Below are 18,565 nucleotides of genomic sequence, written 5' to 3' on the forward strand. Positions count from 1 at the left end.
TGCACAATCGTTAATGGATTCCTGTTTCGACACAAGTCCAGACGTCCGCTATAGTTTTGCACAAATATTCCTTACGTCACACACGATCCATTTTCAAATTCGCGTTGGTTCATCCCAAGTTACATGCCACATATGAGCCCTGATGGAAAGTTGCAGTTACGTACAGCAACTAGTAAATTCAACGCATGATAGTACACTACAAACCACTATGACTAGACACGATCCGTCGCCTCATCACTCTGAAGTCTGTAGCCTCCGAGTCGCCTCAAAAGCCAGAAACCATCAGACATCAACAGACAGCTACTAGTAGTTAGTGCTTCCACGTGCAGTCGACCTTGTTGCAGCACTGGTCCCCGTTCTTCCAGATGCAGTTGTTCGCGTCGGCGCGGATGTCGCACGGCACCTCGGTCAGGTCGAAGGGCGTGCACATCTGGGGGTCCTCCGAGTAGAAGGTCATGGCGGGGATCTCGGCCGGGCAGGCGGGGCCGACGCCCTGCGTGAAGCCGCCCAGGCAGTACTTGCCGCAGGGCCACTTGCTCAGCACGAACTGGCCGGCGTTGGCAAAGGTCGAGGTGCGGCCGATGTGCGCCCCGTTCTGGGCGTTGTTGAGCCACTGCCCGGCGTTGGCGCCCGTCGCGACGTCGCCGTAGAGGTCCTTGATGTACGTCTTGTCGGACGGGTCGACCGCCTGGCCCGGCGTGCACTTCTCGTCGAGGCAGAGCTGGAACTTGCCGTAGCGCTGCACCATGCTGTCCGGCGCGGCGTAGTACACGCCGTCGTTGCGCAGGCCGAGCCGGTTGCCGTTCTCGGCGGTGAAGGTGTAGCATTTTCCTGGATTGTCACGCCAGATCAGCACATGGTATCATGGTATGCCTGATCACCTCCTCCGGACAAACACGCGCGAGGTAAGGTCCGAAATAAATGATCAAAATCTAAAAGTGTACACTCACCGGACTCCAGGCCGGACTCGCACTGGGCCCTCGGCTGCCGGGTCTGGCAGCTCCCGTCGGCGGCCTCAACAGTGCCCTCGGGACAGGCGCACTGGCCGTTCACCAGCACCTTCCCGTTCTTGCACGCGGGCACCGGCCTGCACAGCTGCCCGTTGAACTCGAACCCGGTTGGGCAGCAGTGGTAGCCCGTCTGGGGCGAGCCCGCCAGGTCATGGCCGTCGGCGCAGCAGTCAAACGCCGTCTCAGGGCTGCCAAGCAGGCGCTGTCCGTCGTAGCAGCAGGCGAAGTGCTTCTTGTCGGCGCTGAGCGTGGGATGGGTGCCGGGAGCATCGCAGACCTCGATCCGGGTGCAGCGCATGCCCGGCCTGCAGTCCGGATCGTTGTACCGGATCTCGTTGCCGGTGATCTTCGCGTCCGGGCTCACGTCCCAGACAAGGATGTTCTTTTCGTACACCTTGGCCTGGAGGGGAACGGCCTGCAGGAGCAGGCTGATCAGGGCGAGGGTGTTCATGATGGATGGGGCTGTGTATGTGATAGTAGATGGCTAGAGTTGCAACGAAAGATGTGCTGACTGACTGTGCTGACTGCTGAGGGCTGGTCGGTTGATGGACGAAGGGAGTCTCCTGGTCGTGGGAGTCTGCTCCCTTATATGCTTTTCCGGCGGGCGTCCAACCTCCTCAAGAGGACTTCGATCATCTTCCTCAATCGTCTTTGCTGCTCATCAAAGTCTCCTTCCGGTGCCTGCTCAGCCAGCCATGGCATCCGGGACCGAGCGCCTCCAGCCATAGCTGAAGGCGTGTTGAAGCACGTCTGACTGGTCATCTCTGGCTAGCTGGGAGTGGAATGGACGGAACAATATTGCTCTATGTGCAGAAATCCCGAATGGATGTCTCATGCTGTGTAACGGGATCGGCGCCTCTGGGGTTCCCGGTGCGGTCTCCCGTGGACGGAGCTGCGTCGCGACCGACTACAATCATACCACGAAGCGCCATGAGCAGTTTGCTCCTTTGCGCTGGTTTTGTCCGTCTATTTATGATTATATCGACTGCACTGTTGAATATCACGACTTCTTAATCCACTTCGATGCACGCTGCACAGAATACCAGAGCCGACAAGATTGAAAACCTCAAATTGCTGTTGTCAGAACTTCAGAAGCACCCCACAAGTGTGACATTGCCGCCCGCCTCGCAGCTCGCAGCTGATCAGCGAGACCGCATACTGTATTCCGTACTTGGGTTGTTCTGGTCTTGCCTAGTCGCAGGTCGCGTCGGAGAGGACCGTGAGAATTGCCTCCTCTGGTTGGGCGAAAATAAGAGATGGCAGGAGATGCTTCAGTGATCATCCCGAGCTTCCCCAAATGTCTCACTTCGCCGATTTGCAGTGTGCATATGATATATAGATCTCATGCTGAAGCGAGTGCATGGGGCGAGCTGAGGCTTGAGACTCAGCTGCATGAATGTGCAGAGCATCTGCCCTTTGCAGGCTCGCCAAGACGATCCCTGGTGTAGATCGGACCTAGCTGAGGTTATGGGCTGGCTTTTGAAGAACGGCATGGCGGGCATAGGCGAGTCACTAGTCCGCCTCCCTTCTACTATAACTCCTAAGTCAAAGTGTAACCTTTGTCTCCTACCCTCGCTGTCATCTATCTCCATGAGCGTCCGATGAACACCGCTGAGCCAATGACCAAGCGCCACTAGACATGCCATGTTCCGTATTGTCCTATTGGATGCCCTCGTCTCCTTCGCCTCGCAAGGTAGTCAGATTCTTGACGTGCCGCTCCCGTTCTTTGCGGGGGAATCGGTCCGACCTGAGACGGGCTGTTGCCTTGCCTGCTGAGGTACCTAGCACCATGTAGATATCTTATTAGGTAAGGTAGGTATTCGTTTGGGAAGTGGGAAAGGCGGCGAGCCCGCTGGTCAAAGCGGCGCGATACGCGGTTGGCAGGAGCGGCCCAGTAGCTGAACGTCCGTTTCCGCTGACAACAGAGCTGAGAGGAGTACGGATATGCGCCAGGTTAGCCGCCACCATAATGTCCACTGCTCTACTGCAGTAGTTCTATCCTATCATCTGTGACCGTGCTGACTCCTCGACAGAAGACAGAGATCACCTAAGTAAACACATCGCCTTTGCGTCGCTCTGTTACGCTAGACTTGCTTGGTTTTGCCGCTGTCTATAGGTATTGTACATGTAATGTACACCACAACCAACCCGAAGTGAGAAAATCAAGACGGAGGCAAAAGAAGACAAGCCTACCTTACATCCCTGATGCAGGCCATCCCCATCCCGCCGTCCATTCGCTCAGGCATGCACCCCCCCTCCTCCTTAACACGCATTGTGCCCGGTGACGCATGTATGTGTCTATGCATGTGTATATGCACTTGCTTGGTTTCATTACCGTATCTTCTTTTCAACCCAGCGCTCTCATCCCGGGATGCCCTCCGAGGGGTGGAAGAAAAGACACCCACTTTAATAAGACACATTTTACACGCCAGCCTCGGTATCCATGTCGCCGGTCTCGGCGGGGGGGCCGACCACGCCGTCGGGCCCTTCGCCCTCAATCACCTTGCCGCCCTCGTACGTCACCCTCCGCCAGCCGCACTCCTCGCTCGGGTCCTTGATGAGCTCCATCGTGGGGAAGTAGTGCTCATTCTTCTTCATCGTGACCACCCACGGCATGCTGTCGAAGGTCATTGCTCGGAGGCGGAAGTCTGCAGCAAGAAGGTCTCGTTAGCATGGTGGCCATCGTCAACAGTTAGGGAAAAAGGGAGACGCAGAAGAAGAAAACTTACAGGTATTGTCCGGAATGGTAACCACCGCCTTCAAGAACGACTCCAAGTCCGGCGTCGGCTTGCCATTGACGTGGGTGATGAAGTTGGTGGGCGCCAGCCCGTACTGGTACGCGGGCGAACCGCGCGTCCGCGCCGAGACATAGACCTCGCTAAACAGCTTGCTGATCTGCTGGCGGACGGCGTGGTGCGGCCGGTGGATGATGGCGCCGCAGAACGAGACGGCGTGGTCCGTCTCGACGTCGTCGGCTGCGACGGTCGGCAGCTTGAGGCTCAGCTCCTGGCAGTTGCGCACGATGACCGCGTCAAGTTCGTCATTAGAGTACATGACGTCGAGGTCCGAGATCTTGGTGATGATCTTGCCGTTCAACGTGAGCAGCACGTCGCCCTCGAGGAGCGCGCCGCCTTCCTGCTCCTTCCGCTCAAACGTGCGCTTGGTCACCATGAAGAGCTGGTGGTGCGACGTGTTGGCCAGCGAGACCTGGTGGATCCACTCCTCCGACACGCCCATGAGCCGGGCCTGCGACATCTGGATGGCGCGGAACTCGACCGACAGCATCCGCAGCTTCGGGATGACGCCCTGCTGAATCTGCTTCACCACGGGAATCAAGGTCGGCGTGGCAAGGCCGAGGTGGTACTCTTCGTCCCGGTGGGTAGACCCGTTCCGTTCGCCGAGGTACGTCAGCCACAGCGCCTGGACCGTGCCATCTCGGGCGACGAGCACACCGCTGCCGCACTGGTTGCTCAGGCTCGTATCGACCGTGATCGCGTCCACGTTGACGGCCCGGTATCTGGGCGCACCGGGGTTGGCGGGTATCGTCACGGCGAAGATCTCGGTAACGGTCGTTGCGGCATGGACGATGCGTCCGATGCGGTTGTAGCCGATAAAGTAGGTCGACGCGCCCTGGGTGATCTCCTCGCTGCTGAGCTTGGCGCTGAGGACCGGGGCGTCAACGAGGTTAGGATCGTACTGGATAATGGCGTAGTTTTGCAGAGGGTGGAGAAACACGACCTTGCCCTCGACAACAATGGAGTCGGCAATGGTGATGTTAATATCACAGAGATCGTAGGGGACAATGGCCCTCGAAATCACCACGAGGCCCTTATCGGCGTCGACGACAAGCCCCATTCCCCACTTTCTGTTCTTGGGGAAGCCATCCAACTTGACGGGCATCGTGCAACTGACGTGGACAAAGCTCCGGACCAGGTCGGCAACGGCTGGATGGGAAGTGTGCTCGAGCTGGATGAAGGCAGCCTTCCTGCGCACGGGAGGCACCGGAGGAAGCGGATCGGCAAGGTTCTTAAAGTCCCACAGCCCGGTCTCATCGTTCCGGACGGCCAGCTTCATCATCTTGGACCAGTGCCTGTCCACATAGATTATAGTCGTGTTTAGCGTGTGCAGATCGCGCAGGTGCTTGTACGTGACCACAACCCGGGCCTTGTCCGGGATGTTCTTGACCACGTCGATAAACGTCTCGAGGTCTGGCGTCTTTTTGTGGTCGACAGTCTGGATCAACCAGCCGTTATCCGAGTTGTCAAACCGCCATGAGCCGCCCGCTTCACATACATAAACGCCCTTGCAGGCAACGCCGTACAACCGCGCTTGCTGGTATGAGAGGCTGTGGAAGCTACCGCCGGCCACCGAGACAAAGCGGTCGGGGGTGATCTTGTGCAGGTCGCCGACCTCGATCTCTACCTCCACCTCCTCCCCGCCGCGGAGAAGCAGGAGCCGGACGGGTTTGCCGACGCTCGAGTCGAGGATGTCGTCCAGCCTGATGAACTGGGTGAGCAGCTCGTCATTCACTTTGATCAAGACATCTCCCTCCTCGATCTTCCTGTGCGAGGGCCCGTCGGGCAGCACAATCTCGGCAACCAGCATGTTCGTCTCCTTCGGGAAGGCTTTGCGCACCTGCGCCTCCCACTCCGGCGTCAGGCCTAGTCTCCGGCACTCGTCGAACGGCTTGAGCAGGAATTGGCACTGGATATCGCCTCGTGTGATCGGCTTCCCTTCTTGCAGGCATTTCAGAGCCCGGAGCGGCCGGTCCAGCGGCAGGAAATAGTCGGTCGCAGCCCCGTCGGCTCTCCCACCAGCCTGCAGCGCGACGGCATACCCGTCAATGTTGACGACCGGACTGCCGGAACTGCCGCCACTGGCTGCGGCGCTGGCCTGGTAGTAGCACGTATTAAAGTCGCTGTATCCGTCGCCGTATTCCGGCGCGTTGCGATCCAGTCTGCTGATGACACCCGAGAGAATGCTGAGCTTCTCGCCGGCGTCGTTGCCCACCACCCTGATCTCGACGCCGACCTTGGCAAGATCCGGGCGTAGCGGCAGAGCAGCCACGGGCATGTATTTGATGGCTTTGGGGTCGAACTTGAGGATGCCAAAGTCGTGGACCGGGTCACGGTAGACCGGATACGCGTCCACCTCCTCGTGGTTGTCGAAGATGCAGTAGCCCCAGAACGGGCCGGAGCCGACGACGTGACGGTTCGTCAAGATGTACCTGCGCAGCCAACGGTTAGCCCAACGTCCAGCATTTTGTCTCTCTTTGCGCATCCCGAGCTCACCCTCTCTCCGCGTCGACAACGAACCCTGTCGCCTCGCTCGTCAAGGCCGGGTCGGTGTCGAAGGAGGCCGTCTGGCAGAAGCGGATTGACACGACGTTCCGAACGACGCTCTGGATGGTCGCCTGCCACTCCGCCGTGTCCGGGCCAGTCGGCAGGAGCGTGGACAACCGCACATCGTCGTATTCCTCGTAGTCGCCGTCGATCTCGTCGGGTCTGATCGGGGTGTTGTCGCTGGCGGACAAGTCTCCGTTCGGACGGTGGTGCTTCGGATGCCGGCCATCAATGGCATGCGGCGGCTCCTTGCGCTTGGAACGGGCCGTGGGATTGGCGCCGTTCATGGCTTCAATTGGGTTGGAAGAAAGGTCGGTGGTGGTTGCGCAAGAGGGGGGAGCGGCGCTTGAAGAGGAGGAAGCAAACCGGGCGGGCGTCGTGGAATAGAACAAAATTACGGAGGAGCGCGGGTTAAAAAGGTATCCTCTCGCAAGGGCGGTTGGCGACAGCGAAGCTATTTGTTGTCGCGATGTAAAGCGCAGGCTCGTCTTGCCACTCGTGCAGGCGAGGTTTGCGGCTTGGGAGCTGCTTGTGTTTAAGCGCAATCTCCGGCAAACGGAAAGCAATGACCGCATTCACAATCGCAGGTCGGAGACCGGAAGACTCGCCTGACCCTGCACTGCTTAGTTGTCGGCTCGTGGTGCGCTGTCGAGAGTTCGGACGAGGCTCATTAAGGTGGATGGAGGGCGGTCGGTCACGAAATCTTGTGTTGCTTATCAAGGTTCGTTGCACGTTTGGCCAGGCCATGAAGGATCGATGTATGTAACTAAAGGAGGCTGGAACCGATAGAGCGATACTTTGCCCCACTACTGGCACTAATAATAACTCGAGTACCTTGATATCCGAAAGTTACAGTAGTGTATCTACTAATGTATATTGCATACATACGGAGAGTACGCAAGTGACCCTGAATGCCGCCCTGGGATTCCCATTCCCGCCAGCGGTCAGCCTGAGCCAGCTTACACAATACGTTACACAGTAGCCAACCTCCACAGCTAGGTTTCGGATGGCCTCATGTCAGCCCGACCCGTCAACAAAGAACGGCACAGGTGTCAAGAATTACTCACACTCTCCTCCTACAATCGTAAGGGTATCCTGCATCTGAGAACCTTGATGGTTACAGTAGCGCTTTACTCACGGTCGTCGTCAGCATTAGTAGTAAGTTTCAAAACACGATGAAAAACAGGTGTAGAACCGAGTGCTGAAGTGGCAACCTATCACCTCTCACAGAATACATCTGATTCCGTCATTACCTTAGGTAGTCGCCGAGTGGATAAATGCAGAAACACGCTCTGTCTGCAACCAGGGCCCTCAAACCCATGTGCTTATAAGCTGACCATATATGAATAGGTACCGCGGCTGCGCTGCTCGGAAGAGTGGAATGTAAAATCCAGGGCTCAGACCCAAGGTGCCAAACCCTGGGTACCATCGTCTATCTGTGCCGCTCCTTCATTTCTGCCAACCCCCTCCCAATAGGTGAAGGTGCATCCATCAAACTGCCAAACGCCATATGCGCCGCCCATCCCTCGATGAAATCTGCAGGGTATCAAGATACATAACGTTGCTGCGCCGAACCGGATCAGACCTGTCTATGGATGCCCAAGACGAAGCCTCAAATATAATAAAAAGGGAAACCACCAAAACCATTACATTCACTCACATTCCGGCCAAGATGCCATGCCCCAAAACCGGTGCTCAACCCTCCCATCTGTGGCCATCTAAACCTGCACCACCCGTTCCCGACACTCCATAAACTCTCTGAAGTGCAGCTCGTGCTGCTCGCAAGCCGCCATCCAACGCTGCCGGACAGTCTTGTCTTCCTCCAGTGTTCGGAGATATTCCTGCACGCCCGCATCTCCGCGCGCATTCAGCCACGCCAGGCCACTGTTCTCATGCACCTTCTGCCGCGCGGCGAAGTGATCCGTCATCAGCCGGTTGAACTTGTACCACTGCGCCATGTAGGCATCGAACTCGCGCACGTAGGTCTGCCATGCCGGAGTGTCGGGTTTCGGTGATGGAATGCAGAGGCTTGCCGGAGGACGGGGCGCCGTGGGCGGGGACGGGATGTCGAGCTGTTTCGGCCTCTCGTGGCTGAGGGGGATCTTGGCCGAAGGGCGGCTGGGGAAAGGCAGGTTTGCGCCAAGGTCGGCGAAGGAGTTGAGGCCGGTTACCTTCTGCGCGAACGGCTCGACCTTCCTTATTTCGTGCAGCATCGAGTTGACGATGAAGTCTTCGCTGTCTTCGGACCCAGCTGCGTTGGGCTTCAGGTTGGGAATTTTCAAGCTGGCACCCAGCTTGGGCTCGGCACTGGTGCCGTTGACGTTACCTGCACGCCACTGGGGGTTTGTCGGCTCGACGTTGATGTTTCGGGCACCGCTGGGTTGAGCGGTCGAGGGCTCAGGTGGCGGCGAGTCGATGTCCATAGCGTTCGGACTCCTAGATCCGTTGATGCCACTGCTACGTCGACTAGCTTTGGCCTTGTCCTCGCCGCTAGTTTCGTCCTCGTCCACCAATCCTGCCGTGCCTGCAGTCATCCGGACCGGTCGAGGTTTCTTAATCGGTCGCATGGGTCGTGTGGGTGAAACCGACGGTTTGTTCGCCTGCGGGGGTATAAAAACATGAGGTCCGAATGCTTCCTTCCACTGCTCGGGGACGAAATCACTCTGTCTTTTGGCCGGTTCAGGCTCCGGTGCAGTAGTGGTTGGCTCGGCTGACGCAGTGAACTCGTTCCTAAGCGGTGACTGGCGCCCGCCGCGAGCTGCTCGTTTAGCCCGCAGGAAGCTGTCGTCCGGAGACGTCGCGGCGCCCGCGCTGAACTGGAAGCTAGCGCCATCCTTCTCCTCAGCAACGAACCGCGTGTTGATATTATCGGCGCTGTTTCGGGTGAAGCGGGCTTGCTGATTCGGGAGGTTCAGCATATCGTCCAGAGGCACCGAAAAGCTGTCCGGATAAGTGCTGTTAGCGTGTGCGCTGAGGTGGTACCCAGTTTTGTCTGTTGACAGAGTGCTGGACGGAACTGATGCCACAGGCTGCTTGTATGGTTGCGGGCGTGGCTTGCACAGTAGGTGTTGCAGCTGCGCCAGCAATCTCGCCTCGAAAGCGTTGGCGCCGGCGCTTGGTGTATCTCCACTAGGAGCTGGCTTGAAGCTCTCTTCACACTTGTAGGCAGGGTAATCGAACTTCTTCCTTTGGGTCGAGCCCACGCCAACACCACCACCCTAGTGCGGTGCTTGGGAGCCCGAAAAGGCAGAAGTCGAGTAGACGTTGCGATAGTAGGAAGGAAAAGGATTCTCGTACACTTTTGCGCCATTCTTTGTCTGATCTGATGCATCACCGTTGACTGTTGCTGAAGGACTGTTAGTAAGTTCCAGCACCAGAAGAGTGGCAATGAGACTTACCTTTCGTACTGCTGTTGACAGACGAGCTAGAGCTGCTGGGGCCGGCGGTTGGGAAGGTAGCGGTCTGGGGAGCCGAATTCGTCTCTAGGCCGTGTGGACTGTACCGAGCGCTCGCTCGCGACTGGAACTGGGATGGAGGATTCGCATTAAACCCATTAAAGGCTGGTTTGTCGTTCGTCGACCTCTTGAAGTTATCCGACCCAACGCTCGCGCTACGTGGACGTGGGGGTGGCGCCGGAGGCGTCTCGTGGTCCTTCTTGGTGGGATCTCTCATGCTCTTCGCCCGGTTGACGTTTAACGGCTCGAAGGGGTCTGTTTTCTCGCCGACGTTCGCGGCATACGGCGTGCGTTGGCGACTGTCCAAGAACGTTTCGTTGTAACCGGCATTCGCTGGATAAGGATCAGGAAATGCAGACGCTGGTCTGCGGTTGCTCGTCTGGGCTGTACTGGCTCCAGTATTGGCGCCGGCACTCGTGTTGTAGTGCTGGTTCTTCACCTGCGGTTCGTCTCCAACGGGTGACGCAGGGGCGTATCCGGCCCTCCTTGTACCAAACGCTGCCTCCTGTCGTCTCGCCTGGGCTGCTGTCCGCGGCGTTGGCGGGGGTTCCCTAGGCTGGGAAGGACGGGCCGTGCCACCAGCAGCCGCTGTGCCAGCCTGAGGTGGTTTGGGTACTGGCCTCGCCCGATTCCATGCCTCCGTGCTTGCTCTGGCGCTCTCCATCTTAGACTTTGCACTCTGCGGTGGATTCCGCGCCCATGACCATGAATGCGTTGATGTTGCTGTTGGTGCGGCCGGGCGCGTTGGCATCGGAGGCCGTTTCGGCGGGGCACCATATCTCTGGTTCACGTCATGTGCCGTGTATTGCCAAGGATTTCCCTTCACCCCAGAAGCTGCCGGGTACCTAGCCGTCCGCTGGCGGTGGTAGGCGTCGAATTTGGACTTGGTAGCAGGGTCGGAAAGGATTTCGTGGGCGGCCTGGATGACCAGAAACTTTTCCTTGGCCGCATCTTCTCTACCTGGGTTGCGATCAGGATGCCATTGCAGCGCTGTGCGGAGTCCGTTAGCAATAGAGCCTGTAACTGAGGGGACCGTAACTTACCGAGCTTTTTGAACTGCTTCTTCACTTCAGTAGCATCTGCCGTTGGGGGCAGATCGAGGTCTGCATAATAATCTCGCTCGTAGTCCAACTTCACCATATTGACTCCGGTAAGAGGTCAACGGACCCAGAAAAGAGAGGGAAACGTTGGGACCACAGCAATGACGACACCCTCATCAGCCGGTGGCTTTATGTATTCTGTCGGAAGCCTCGACAAACCGAAACAATGAACCAGCGGGAGGGCTGCCTGGACGGTTTGCCTTTGCTACAGGCCGCCGAGGAGCTTCTCGGCTCCAGGATCGAAGCGAGAAAAACACCCGAGTCGAGTCCTTAAGCCAACAGCAGTAGATGACGTCCAAAAAGTGAGTCGAGGTTGGGAATCCTAAGTTATCTCGTGTCGTCGCAGGACCCGGTAATCGGGCACGTATCGGAGCCGACTGCAGATCTTCGTGATTATCGCAGCAGGCGGCAATGCGGGGCAAATTGACCGAAGAGCGATGAAAGCCGGTGCGAGAAAAGGGTGGTGTACGGAATGAGCGCGTTGACTGGAAGCACGGTTGAGTCAAGAGATGCTAGTCACGTTCTGTAGGTTGAGGATTCCGTCAGCCGAGTTGCACAGAAAGATGCAGGTTGCGCGAGTTTATATGGTGCAGTTCAGGGTGCCGTTTCTGCTTCGGCTGGCCGAGGAATAACAACAGCCAGTTGGGAGGCACAGCAACTTGCCAGGGTACCCGAAGCGATCGCTATTGAACTAAAGCGAGGAAAAGTACCGCAGACACACTTACAGACAATGGAAGACTTGAGAGAGCCGGAATCAGGCGTCAGGACAACTCAGATTGATGATCCGTGGGCTGAGTTTTGACGAGGCGACCTAAGGCGAAGAACAAACAAACCCGTGTGTGGGGACCTGCAGCTGTCAAGGGCAACTGGACTCATACTGGTGACTGCTCAGCTCTTAGCGCTCCCACGCTGACCAGCCTGGCATGACGTAACCTAAACCGGAGATGTGGGCTCGAGTTGAGCGGAGGGTTGGGGTTATCAGAGTCCCACGAGCGGTCGTTCAACAACCAACACGCTGACTGTGTCCTTGATGATAGGACCTAGGAATCAGAACAAGCATCAAGACTAAGCTAATTCTTAGAGTTGTTACCTCTGAAGAGTACTTAGACTCATCGATATGGGAGAACGACTGGTGCCTGGACGGCCCCGGAAAACCGGCCGCATTCCTGCTCTCGTGATCTATCTGAGGCGAGCGACAGCCCGATTGACAGTCATGTGCTAGGTGTTGTTCCAAGTCGGCGCCTTCTAGATTCCTTCATCCTGCTTCCCACAAAACCCGGAGGGTCACACCGCCAGTGTTACGTTACCAACCACGTGCCAAGATCAACGTTCTTGACGGAGCGTACTCTGCTCGCTGACCTCGGTAATGGTAACACAAGGTCAGGACTGCATCACAACAAGCATTGAATCAACACATCCTGGATTTTTCTTGTCAGAATTGCTCAAAACAGCGTTGATGATGGCCAAGTTCTTGATCCGGAATGTCTGTTAGAGAACCATTATGACCGCCCTTCCTACTCCGTAACCCTACCATCAGCCCGATGGATATGCTAAGACCCTCGCATCCCGCAAAGAATAATACGCCAAAATGCACCCATAGCCTAAGTCTATCCTACAATCCTTTGTCCTCAAACAATACGCTAGATACCAGAGTCTGAACCTCCATAGAAGTGAACCTAAGACATGTCCCTACTAAGCTCATACGACCAGCCCCCTTCCCGGCGCATCTTATCCCTCGCGGCCATATCCTTCCTAATGTCATCTTCGGTAAGCCGGTCCGTCCCACTCCAGTTCGCGCTGCTCGTCCTCGCCCGGAACTTGTGCCACCTGTCCTTCGTCTTGCTGAACACCTCCTCCATGTTGAGCGGCGCCGGCGGGCCGAACACCTGCATTGGGTCGACGCGTTCCTGCGCCAGCAGCGCCGCCTTGAGAGCGGGTGAGTCCGCCCACGCCGCCACAGCCACGTGCCCATCGTCGTCGTCACTATCGTCGTCGGTCTGGATGTCGGGCAGCTCGATCGTCTCGCCGTTCTGGAAGCGTGGCGAGCGGGCCACGGACTTGGCGGACTTGGGCACTGCGCCGCCGGCCGGCCGCGCTGGCGTCTTGTGGTGAGCCGGTCCGGCGTGGTTGGGGTTCGGCGCGAACGGGATTGCGCCCTTGGAGAACTGTGCCAGCCCGAGTGGATGCGCGTTAGGGTAGCCGCTGGCATACGTTGGCTTTGAGGGCAGATCCTGCAAGTCTAGTTAGCAATTTTCTGGTTTGGAACATTAAGGTCGGTGTGCGCTTCACCTTCTTGAGCCCACCTGAGGGCCTAACGGGAGGCCCCTTGATGGTCCGTTGACTGTGACTCTCCACCATGTGCAGCTCTTCATCGAATTCTTCGCTCATGCGTAGGCGCTTGCCTTCTTTGGCGGGCAGCGATGGCAGGGCCCGCGCTGGCTGATTTCTTGAGCTCTCCTCGCCCGCATCCTGCTGCAGTGGCCGCTTCATTGGCCCTTTGGCGGTACTGGACAGCACCGTGTTCACAAGGCGCCCGTCTTGGTGCATTGTCGAGCCGAGCCGGGAGGGTGGTCTCATGGGCGCTTTGTCCGCCAGGCTGTACTCTGGCGGCCCGTTCGGTTGCGATCTGACTGCTGGAGGAGGCGCCTTGGTTTGCTTGGCCTTCTCAATGGCAGCTTTCTTGGCCAGGGCTGCTTTTCGCTCTTCCTCTCTCTGCCGCTCTGCTTCGAGCCTCCGCTGCTGCTCCTGCCTGCGCTCTTCCTCCTGGGCAGCGCGCTTGCGCTCCATTTCGAGCTTGGTTTCCCGCTTGCGCTGCGCCTCGCGCTCTTCCTGCTCTTTCCGCTTGGCCGCCAATTCCAATGCCTTGGGGCGTCCGGTGGAGGAGGAAACGGAACTCTTGAGGCTGTGTAGGGACGGCTTTCCGTGAAGGGAGGCCTGGCTCGCCTTGCCGTTCGGCTGCCTCACGGACCCAGGCTGTTGACCCAGTGTCTCCTGGAGCATGGTGGACAGGACACTGTTCGACGGGTGAAACTGCGTCTGCTGGGAGCTGGTGGTATTGACTCGGATCAGGGTCGGAGCCTGCTTCGACTTTGTGATTGTCTCCTTTGTGGGCTTCAAAGGCCTCTTTATGCTTTGCGTGCGCATAGACGAAGCGGTTGTAGGACGAGGGATCGACTGAGGGGGTGCAGTAGTTGTGGCGTCTGTCATCTCTTGATCCATCACCTCCTCGTCTCGTGATTTCACCGCCTTTGCACGTTCCTTGGCCTCCTCGCGCTCCTTGGCATGCTTCTCTTGCTCCTTGGACGCTCTCTCGCGCTCTTCCTTTTCCTTCACTCGCTTGGCCTGCTCTTCCCGCTCCTTGGCCTCCTTCCCTCGCTCTTCCTTCTCCTCTCGCTGCTGGGCCTCTTGTCTCTCTCTCTCGGCAGAGGCTCTGGTCCTCCGCGTGTTGTTGGAAGACGTGGGGGCTAATTGCTGCGAGAGATCTGGGTAGACAACACTGTCTGCTGTCTTGAAAGATTCGATCGAGGCCTCCGGACGATAGCCGGGCCTGTTCGCTGAAGGCGACTGAAGCAAGGAGGCGGTCACTGCTTCCTTTCCAGAGGAGCCTTCCCGGACATCCGAACGGGCAGTAGCTGAGGGCAGTGTTTCCTGGCGAGCGGCCTCCGCAGTGTTACCAGGGGGGGTAATCCAGTCGTCAGCATCGTCCTCGGGGAAAGCGCCAGGGGCACGAACTGAAGGGTTCGGCTGGGGCGACTGCTTCTTGTTCTCCAGGGCAGGCTCCACTTGTGGTGGTTGAGTTTGCGAAGCCGGCGCACCCTGTTGTGAGGGTAGGAAGTTCGCAAGAGACTTGGACGGGCGCGATCCAGTGGATTGCGCTTTTCCAAGCATGCTGATCTGGTCCTGTAGCCGCTGTGTATATGTCTTGCTGTCTGCCGAAACGCGCGCATCCGCATTTTCGTCCCGGGCCGCGATCTCGTTATCGGTGTCCATTTCATCCTGGTCGTCGTCTGAGGCTTCTTGCCGGACTATCCCTCCAAGGCTTTTCCCTCCTGTGTGGCGGTTGTAGTAGCTCTGGCGATTGTAGTCCAGGTGACTTGTCCTGGAAACGCGAGTCCCGCCGATGCTCTTCTTGGAAGTCAGCGGTTCACGGGCAGGGAGGGACGCGAAGTTAAGACTGCTTTTGCGCACGATTGGTCTGATTGGGCTTGACGCGTCCGACGGCGACCTAACCTCCTCGGCCTCAGGATCATAGTGCTCATTGCTACGCTCATCGCCAGCAAGCTTGAGATCCTCTGTGGGATTCGGAAATCCCTTCTGTGGGCTACCTGCCCTGGTGGTCTTGGGTGAAGAGGACCAAGGGGTTCGCGCACTGCGCATGTCGGAAGTCTCCAGGCCAACGGTTGGGTTTGAGGATCCCTTTTGCGGGCTACCCAGTTTTGATGTCTTCGGTGGTGAGGCCGCCGGTGTGGGAGCATTCCGCCCATCGCCATTATCCTCGAGATCCTCCACTTGATTCGAGCTTCCTTTCAGCGGGCTGCCAGTCCTCGATCTTTTGGGTGAAGACGAAGGTGTTGGTGCAACATTCACTGTCATCTCAGCGGCAGTGTCTTGCCACGTCTGGCTCTCGATGGCTGGTTGGATAGCTTCCTCGACCGAGGTAACCGACGGCCTTCTTTGTTCTCCTGACGCGCTTGTGGGCGAGAAAACAGGGTCTGAGTCCGGCAGGTCTTGTGGAGGACTACCGGGACCATCTGACATCTCGACATCCTTGTCAAAATGATCGAACGGCATCGTATCCTGGGACTGGCTCCCATGGTAGCCCGAATCTGCGAGGGAGATGGGAGGTCGGGACTCCACCTGGTACGGAGGATGCACGACAGGCGCCTTGGTTGGACTGTCTGGTTGGGAAACGGGAGGCGCAGGCTTGTCCTCCGGTATCCGGAGTTTGGGACTCCTGAGCTGTGCTAAGTTGGACAGGGCGAAAGGATTCGGTGCCGCCTTTGGTGTAGCAGAGAATATATGTGACAGTGGCTGCACGGGAATTGTCAGCATACTCCAAACGCGTCTCCGGAGCCCAGCTCGGGGACATACCACGCGCACACCCCCAGGCTCTGCTTTCCTCGTTGTCCGAGGTGTCTTCCCACGCAACTTCCCGGGAGTCTTGAACAGCTCCGCGACATTCCTGTAGCGCTCGTCAGCGACATGCTGCGCGACTCGGCCCACACAGCGTCAACGCACATTTGGTTATCGGAGAAGATCTCGGCCATGTGCTCGTTGAGCCAGTCCATCTCATTGCGCGCGGAGAATGAAAACTCTTCAATCTCGGAACGTGCAATATTCAGCGCCGAGTCCCTTTCCTCCGCAATCCAAGCGGCTGAGCCGACCTGGAGACGCGGGCCTCCTCGCATTCCCATCGTCGCGTTTTCTTTCGTCGCGGGTTCTTTCGTCGCGGGTTCTTTCGTCGCGGGTTCTTTCGTCGCACGGAGAAAGTAAACAATGGGAAACGGCGTTAGTAAAGCGAAGGAAAAGAGAAAGCTGAATCTGAAACCCTCAAGACAAGTGCGCTAACTAGCTAGCATGCCGCAAGAAAGATATGGTATCAGTCAGATACGAAAGCTTAGGCTCCGAGTGAGATGTCGCCTCGACCTGTTTGCGAGAGTTGTGGGAGGTTGTCTGGAATCGGCTAGGCTTTGTTTTGATTCTCTCCGAAATAGGAATGGTGCAGGCTGGAGCTCTGAAGTGGGGTACCTTTCAGCTCGAGCTGAGCTCGGTGACGCCAGTCCTCGTGCGCTTAATTTCCGCGACTTCCCACACAGTGAAGTTGCGTCCAGCGCAAGCAGTTTGCTGCATAGTCCACACGGTGTTCTGACAGTGCTCTCAGACTGTCCGTCGCGGTCCCGAATTGTGGAAGTCGCGACTCTCGCTCAGCTTAGGTTTGTCCGTTGAATCGCAGCGGATATCGATCTATCCGCGAGGAACAACCGGATTGTCTGGCTCGACCTCCAACTGCTGCCAGTTCAATCCACGTCGCTCTTGAAGAATGGAGGCATTCAGCGGCGATGCTTTTAATGTGCCCGACTCGACGGACTGGCTCGGGACGCCGCTTGCATGCCTTATGCAGCTTGAACAAGCTTTCCGCTGTCACGTCTGCAAAGATTTCTACAACTCGCCCATGATCACATCATGCAACCATACGTTTTGCTCCATATGCATCCGGCGGTGTTTATCGGTCGACGGCAAATGCCCGCTGTGTCGGGCCTCGGACCAGGAATCCAAGTTACGGGGGAATTGGGCGTTGCGGGAGGCTGTGGACGCCTTCGTCCAGTCGCGCGATGTCGTACTTCAACTCGCAAAAACTCCGGTCGAAAGCGCCACGTTGAGTTCGCCCAAACGGAAAGCGATAGATCTAGATGAGCAAATGGAGGATCAACCGGAAACCAAAAGACCCAGGATGACCACGAGGTCAAGCAAGGCGAAAGCGGCAGAGGCGACTGCCGCGATTGTGCGTGAAGAGGTCGACGTGGCGGAGAGTGAAGAGACAGCAGATTACGAGCCAGAACTAGGTACTGGGACCCTTCCTCGGACTCGAACTGGACACAGGCTAACCGACAACGCACTGCAGATGACGGCCTCGTGGCATGTCCGATATGCTGGTCGCGGATGAAGCCCTGGCAAGTTGACAGACACCTTGACACCAACTGCCCGGGTTCCCCTCAGCCCAAAGCGGCGTCATCATCTACGGCGAACAGCCGCGGAGGCAGCAGCTTCGGCACAGCTCGGCCTCCATTTCAGAACCCGCCGACACCGACGAAGCCGCCAGAGCGACTTCCGGCGCTAGCATATTCCATGCTCAAAGACACGGCGCTCCGCAAAAAGATGGCCGAGCTGGGGCTCTCTACACAGGGTTCACGGCAGATGCTGGAGAAGAGGCACCAGGAGTGGGTCACTATATGGAACGCCAACTGCGACTCGGCACGGCCCAAAAAGCGCTCCGAGCTATTGCATGACCTGGAGGTGTGGGAACGGACGATAGGCACACGGGCGCCGACCATGTCACGCTCGGCCAACTTGGGCGCCCAGATCAAAGACAAGGATTTTGACGGGGCTGCGTGGGCTGCAAAACATGACACATCCTTCAAGGATCTCATTGCCAAAGCGCGCAGTTCGAAGAACAAGGTTCATCAAAAGGGGGACGAGGTTAGCAAATCCGAGGAAAGTTCGGCGACGCCCGACTCAGGGCGAAGCGACGGAGACCGGATGGGTTTGCCATCACCAGTGCCAGAGCTACCAAAACCAAAAGCAAACGTGGTTGATCTCACGGGCCTACCACCATCCAGCCAGCCGGAGCCGCCTGACTCGCCGACGGAGGCCGGACAACAGCTCACACAGACAAGACATCCGGAGAACGGGCTGCCTCATCTCTTCCAAGTGGAGAGCATAGTTAATCATAATTCGTCGGGGGAGGCAGAGGGCACACGCTCATGAAACCATGAGCCCCGAATGAATAAAAGCAGACGCTTGACAATATTCCACCTTACATGCACGCCTGAAATCGTTGACATACACCATGCCGTAATTCCGTTGAAGTAATATGTTGCCAATGTCGCAACTCCTGTGCCCTAATAAACCCCTAGCCGATCACCAAGAGTTCTCCTGCC

General features: G+C 57.5%; 5 protein-coding genes across 5 annotated transcripts; 1 reads left to right on the top strand and 4 right to left on the bottom strand.

Annotated features, from left to right (window-relative positions):
- Positions 1 to 92: 92 nt before the first annotated feature.
- Positions 93 to 1,923, bottom strand: B0T15DRAFT_574369 (uncharacterized protein). Its single transcript, XM_062870953.1, has 2 exons — positions 951 to 1,923; positions 93 to 831 (listed from the first exon to the last, which is right to left on the bottom strand). Exons 1-2 carry the CDS (start codon positions 1,459 to 1,461, stop codon positions 311 to 313), a joined length of 1,032 nt encoding a protein of 343 aa, XP_062723398.1. The 5' UTR covers positions 1,462 to 1,923; the 3' UTR covers positions 93 to 310.
- Positions 1,924 to 3,431: 1,508 nt separating this feature from the next.
- B0T15DRAFT_394274 (trypsin-like cysteine/serine peptidase domain-containing protein) lies at positions 3,432 to 6,639 on the bottom strand (the record flags this gene model as incomplete). Its single annotated transcript, XM_062864722.1, has 3 exons — positions 3,432 to 3,658; positions 3,740 to 6,237; positions 6,302 to 6,639. The coding sequence occupies 3 exons, from the start codon at positions 6,637 to 6,639 to the stop codon at positions 3,432 to 3,434; spliced, it is 3,063 nt and encodes a 1,020-aa protein (XP_062723399.1).
- A 1,247-nt stretch (positions 6,640 to 7,886) lies between these two features.
- B0T15DRAFT_554484 (uncharacterized protein) lies at positions 7,887 to 10,947 on the bottom strand (the record flags this gene model as incomplete). Its single annotated transcript, XM_062870355.1, has 4 exons — positions 7,887 to 9,570; positions 9,616 to 9,698; positions 9,751 to 10,797; positions 10,851 to 10,947. The coding sequence occupies 4 exons, from the start codon at positions 10,945 to 10,947 to the stop codon at positions 8,071 to 8,073; spliced, it is 2,727 nt and encodes a 908-aa protein (XP_062723400.1). The 3' UTR covers positions 7,887 to 8,070.
- A 1,156-nt stretch (positions 10,948 to 12,103) lies between these two features.
- B0T15DRAFT_414955 (uncharacterized protein) lies at positions 12,104 to 16,566 on the bottom strand. The gene is made up of 4 exons (XM_062865452.1): positions 16,146 to 16,566; positions 15,999 to 16,089; positions 13,197 to 15,938; positions 12,104 to 13,138 (listed from the first exon to the last, which is right to left on the bottom strand). The coding sequence occupies exons 1-4, from the start codon at positions 16,319 to 16,321 to the stop codon at positions 12,584 to 12,586; spliced, it is 3,564 nt and encodes a 1,187-aa protein (XP_062723401.1). The 5' UTR covers positions 16,322 to 16,566; the 3' UTR covers positions 12,104 to 12,583.
- A 120-nt stretch (positions 16,567 to 16,686) lies between these two features.
- On the top strand, positions 16,687 to 18,399 carry B0T15DRAFT_502101 (uncharacterized protein). The gene is made up of 2 exons (XM_062867414.1): positions 16,687 to 17,470; positions 17,530 to 18,399. Exons 1-2 carry the CDS (start codon positions 16,948 to 16,950, stop codon positions 18,390 to 18,392), a joined length of 1,386 nt encoding a protein of 461 aa, XP_062723402.1. The 5' UTR covers positions 16,687 to 16,947; the 3' UTR covers positions 18,393 to 18,399.
- Positions 18,400 to 18,565: the final 166 nt, after the last annotated feature.

The sequence above is a fragment of the Chaetomium strumarium genome (genome assembly GCF_033439665.1).
Source record: "Chaetomium strumarium strain CBS 333.67 chromosome Unknown B0T15scaffold_3, whole genome shotgun sequence".
Lineage (NCBI taxonomy): Eukaryota > Fungi > Ascomycota > Sordariomycetes > Sordariales > Chaetomiaceae > Chaetomium > Chaetomium strumarium.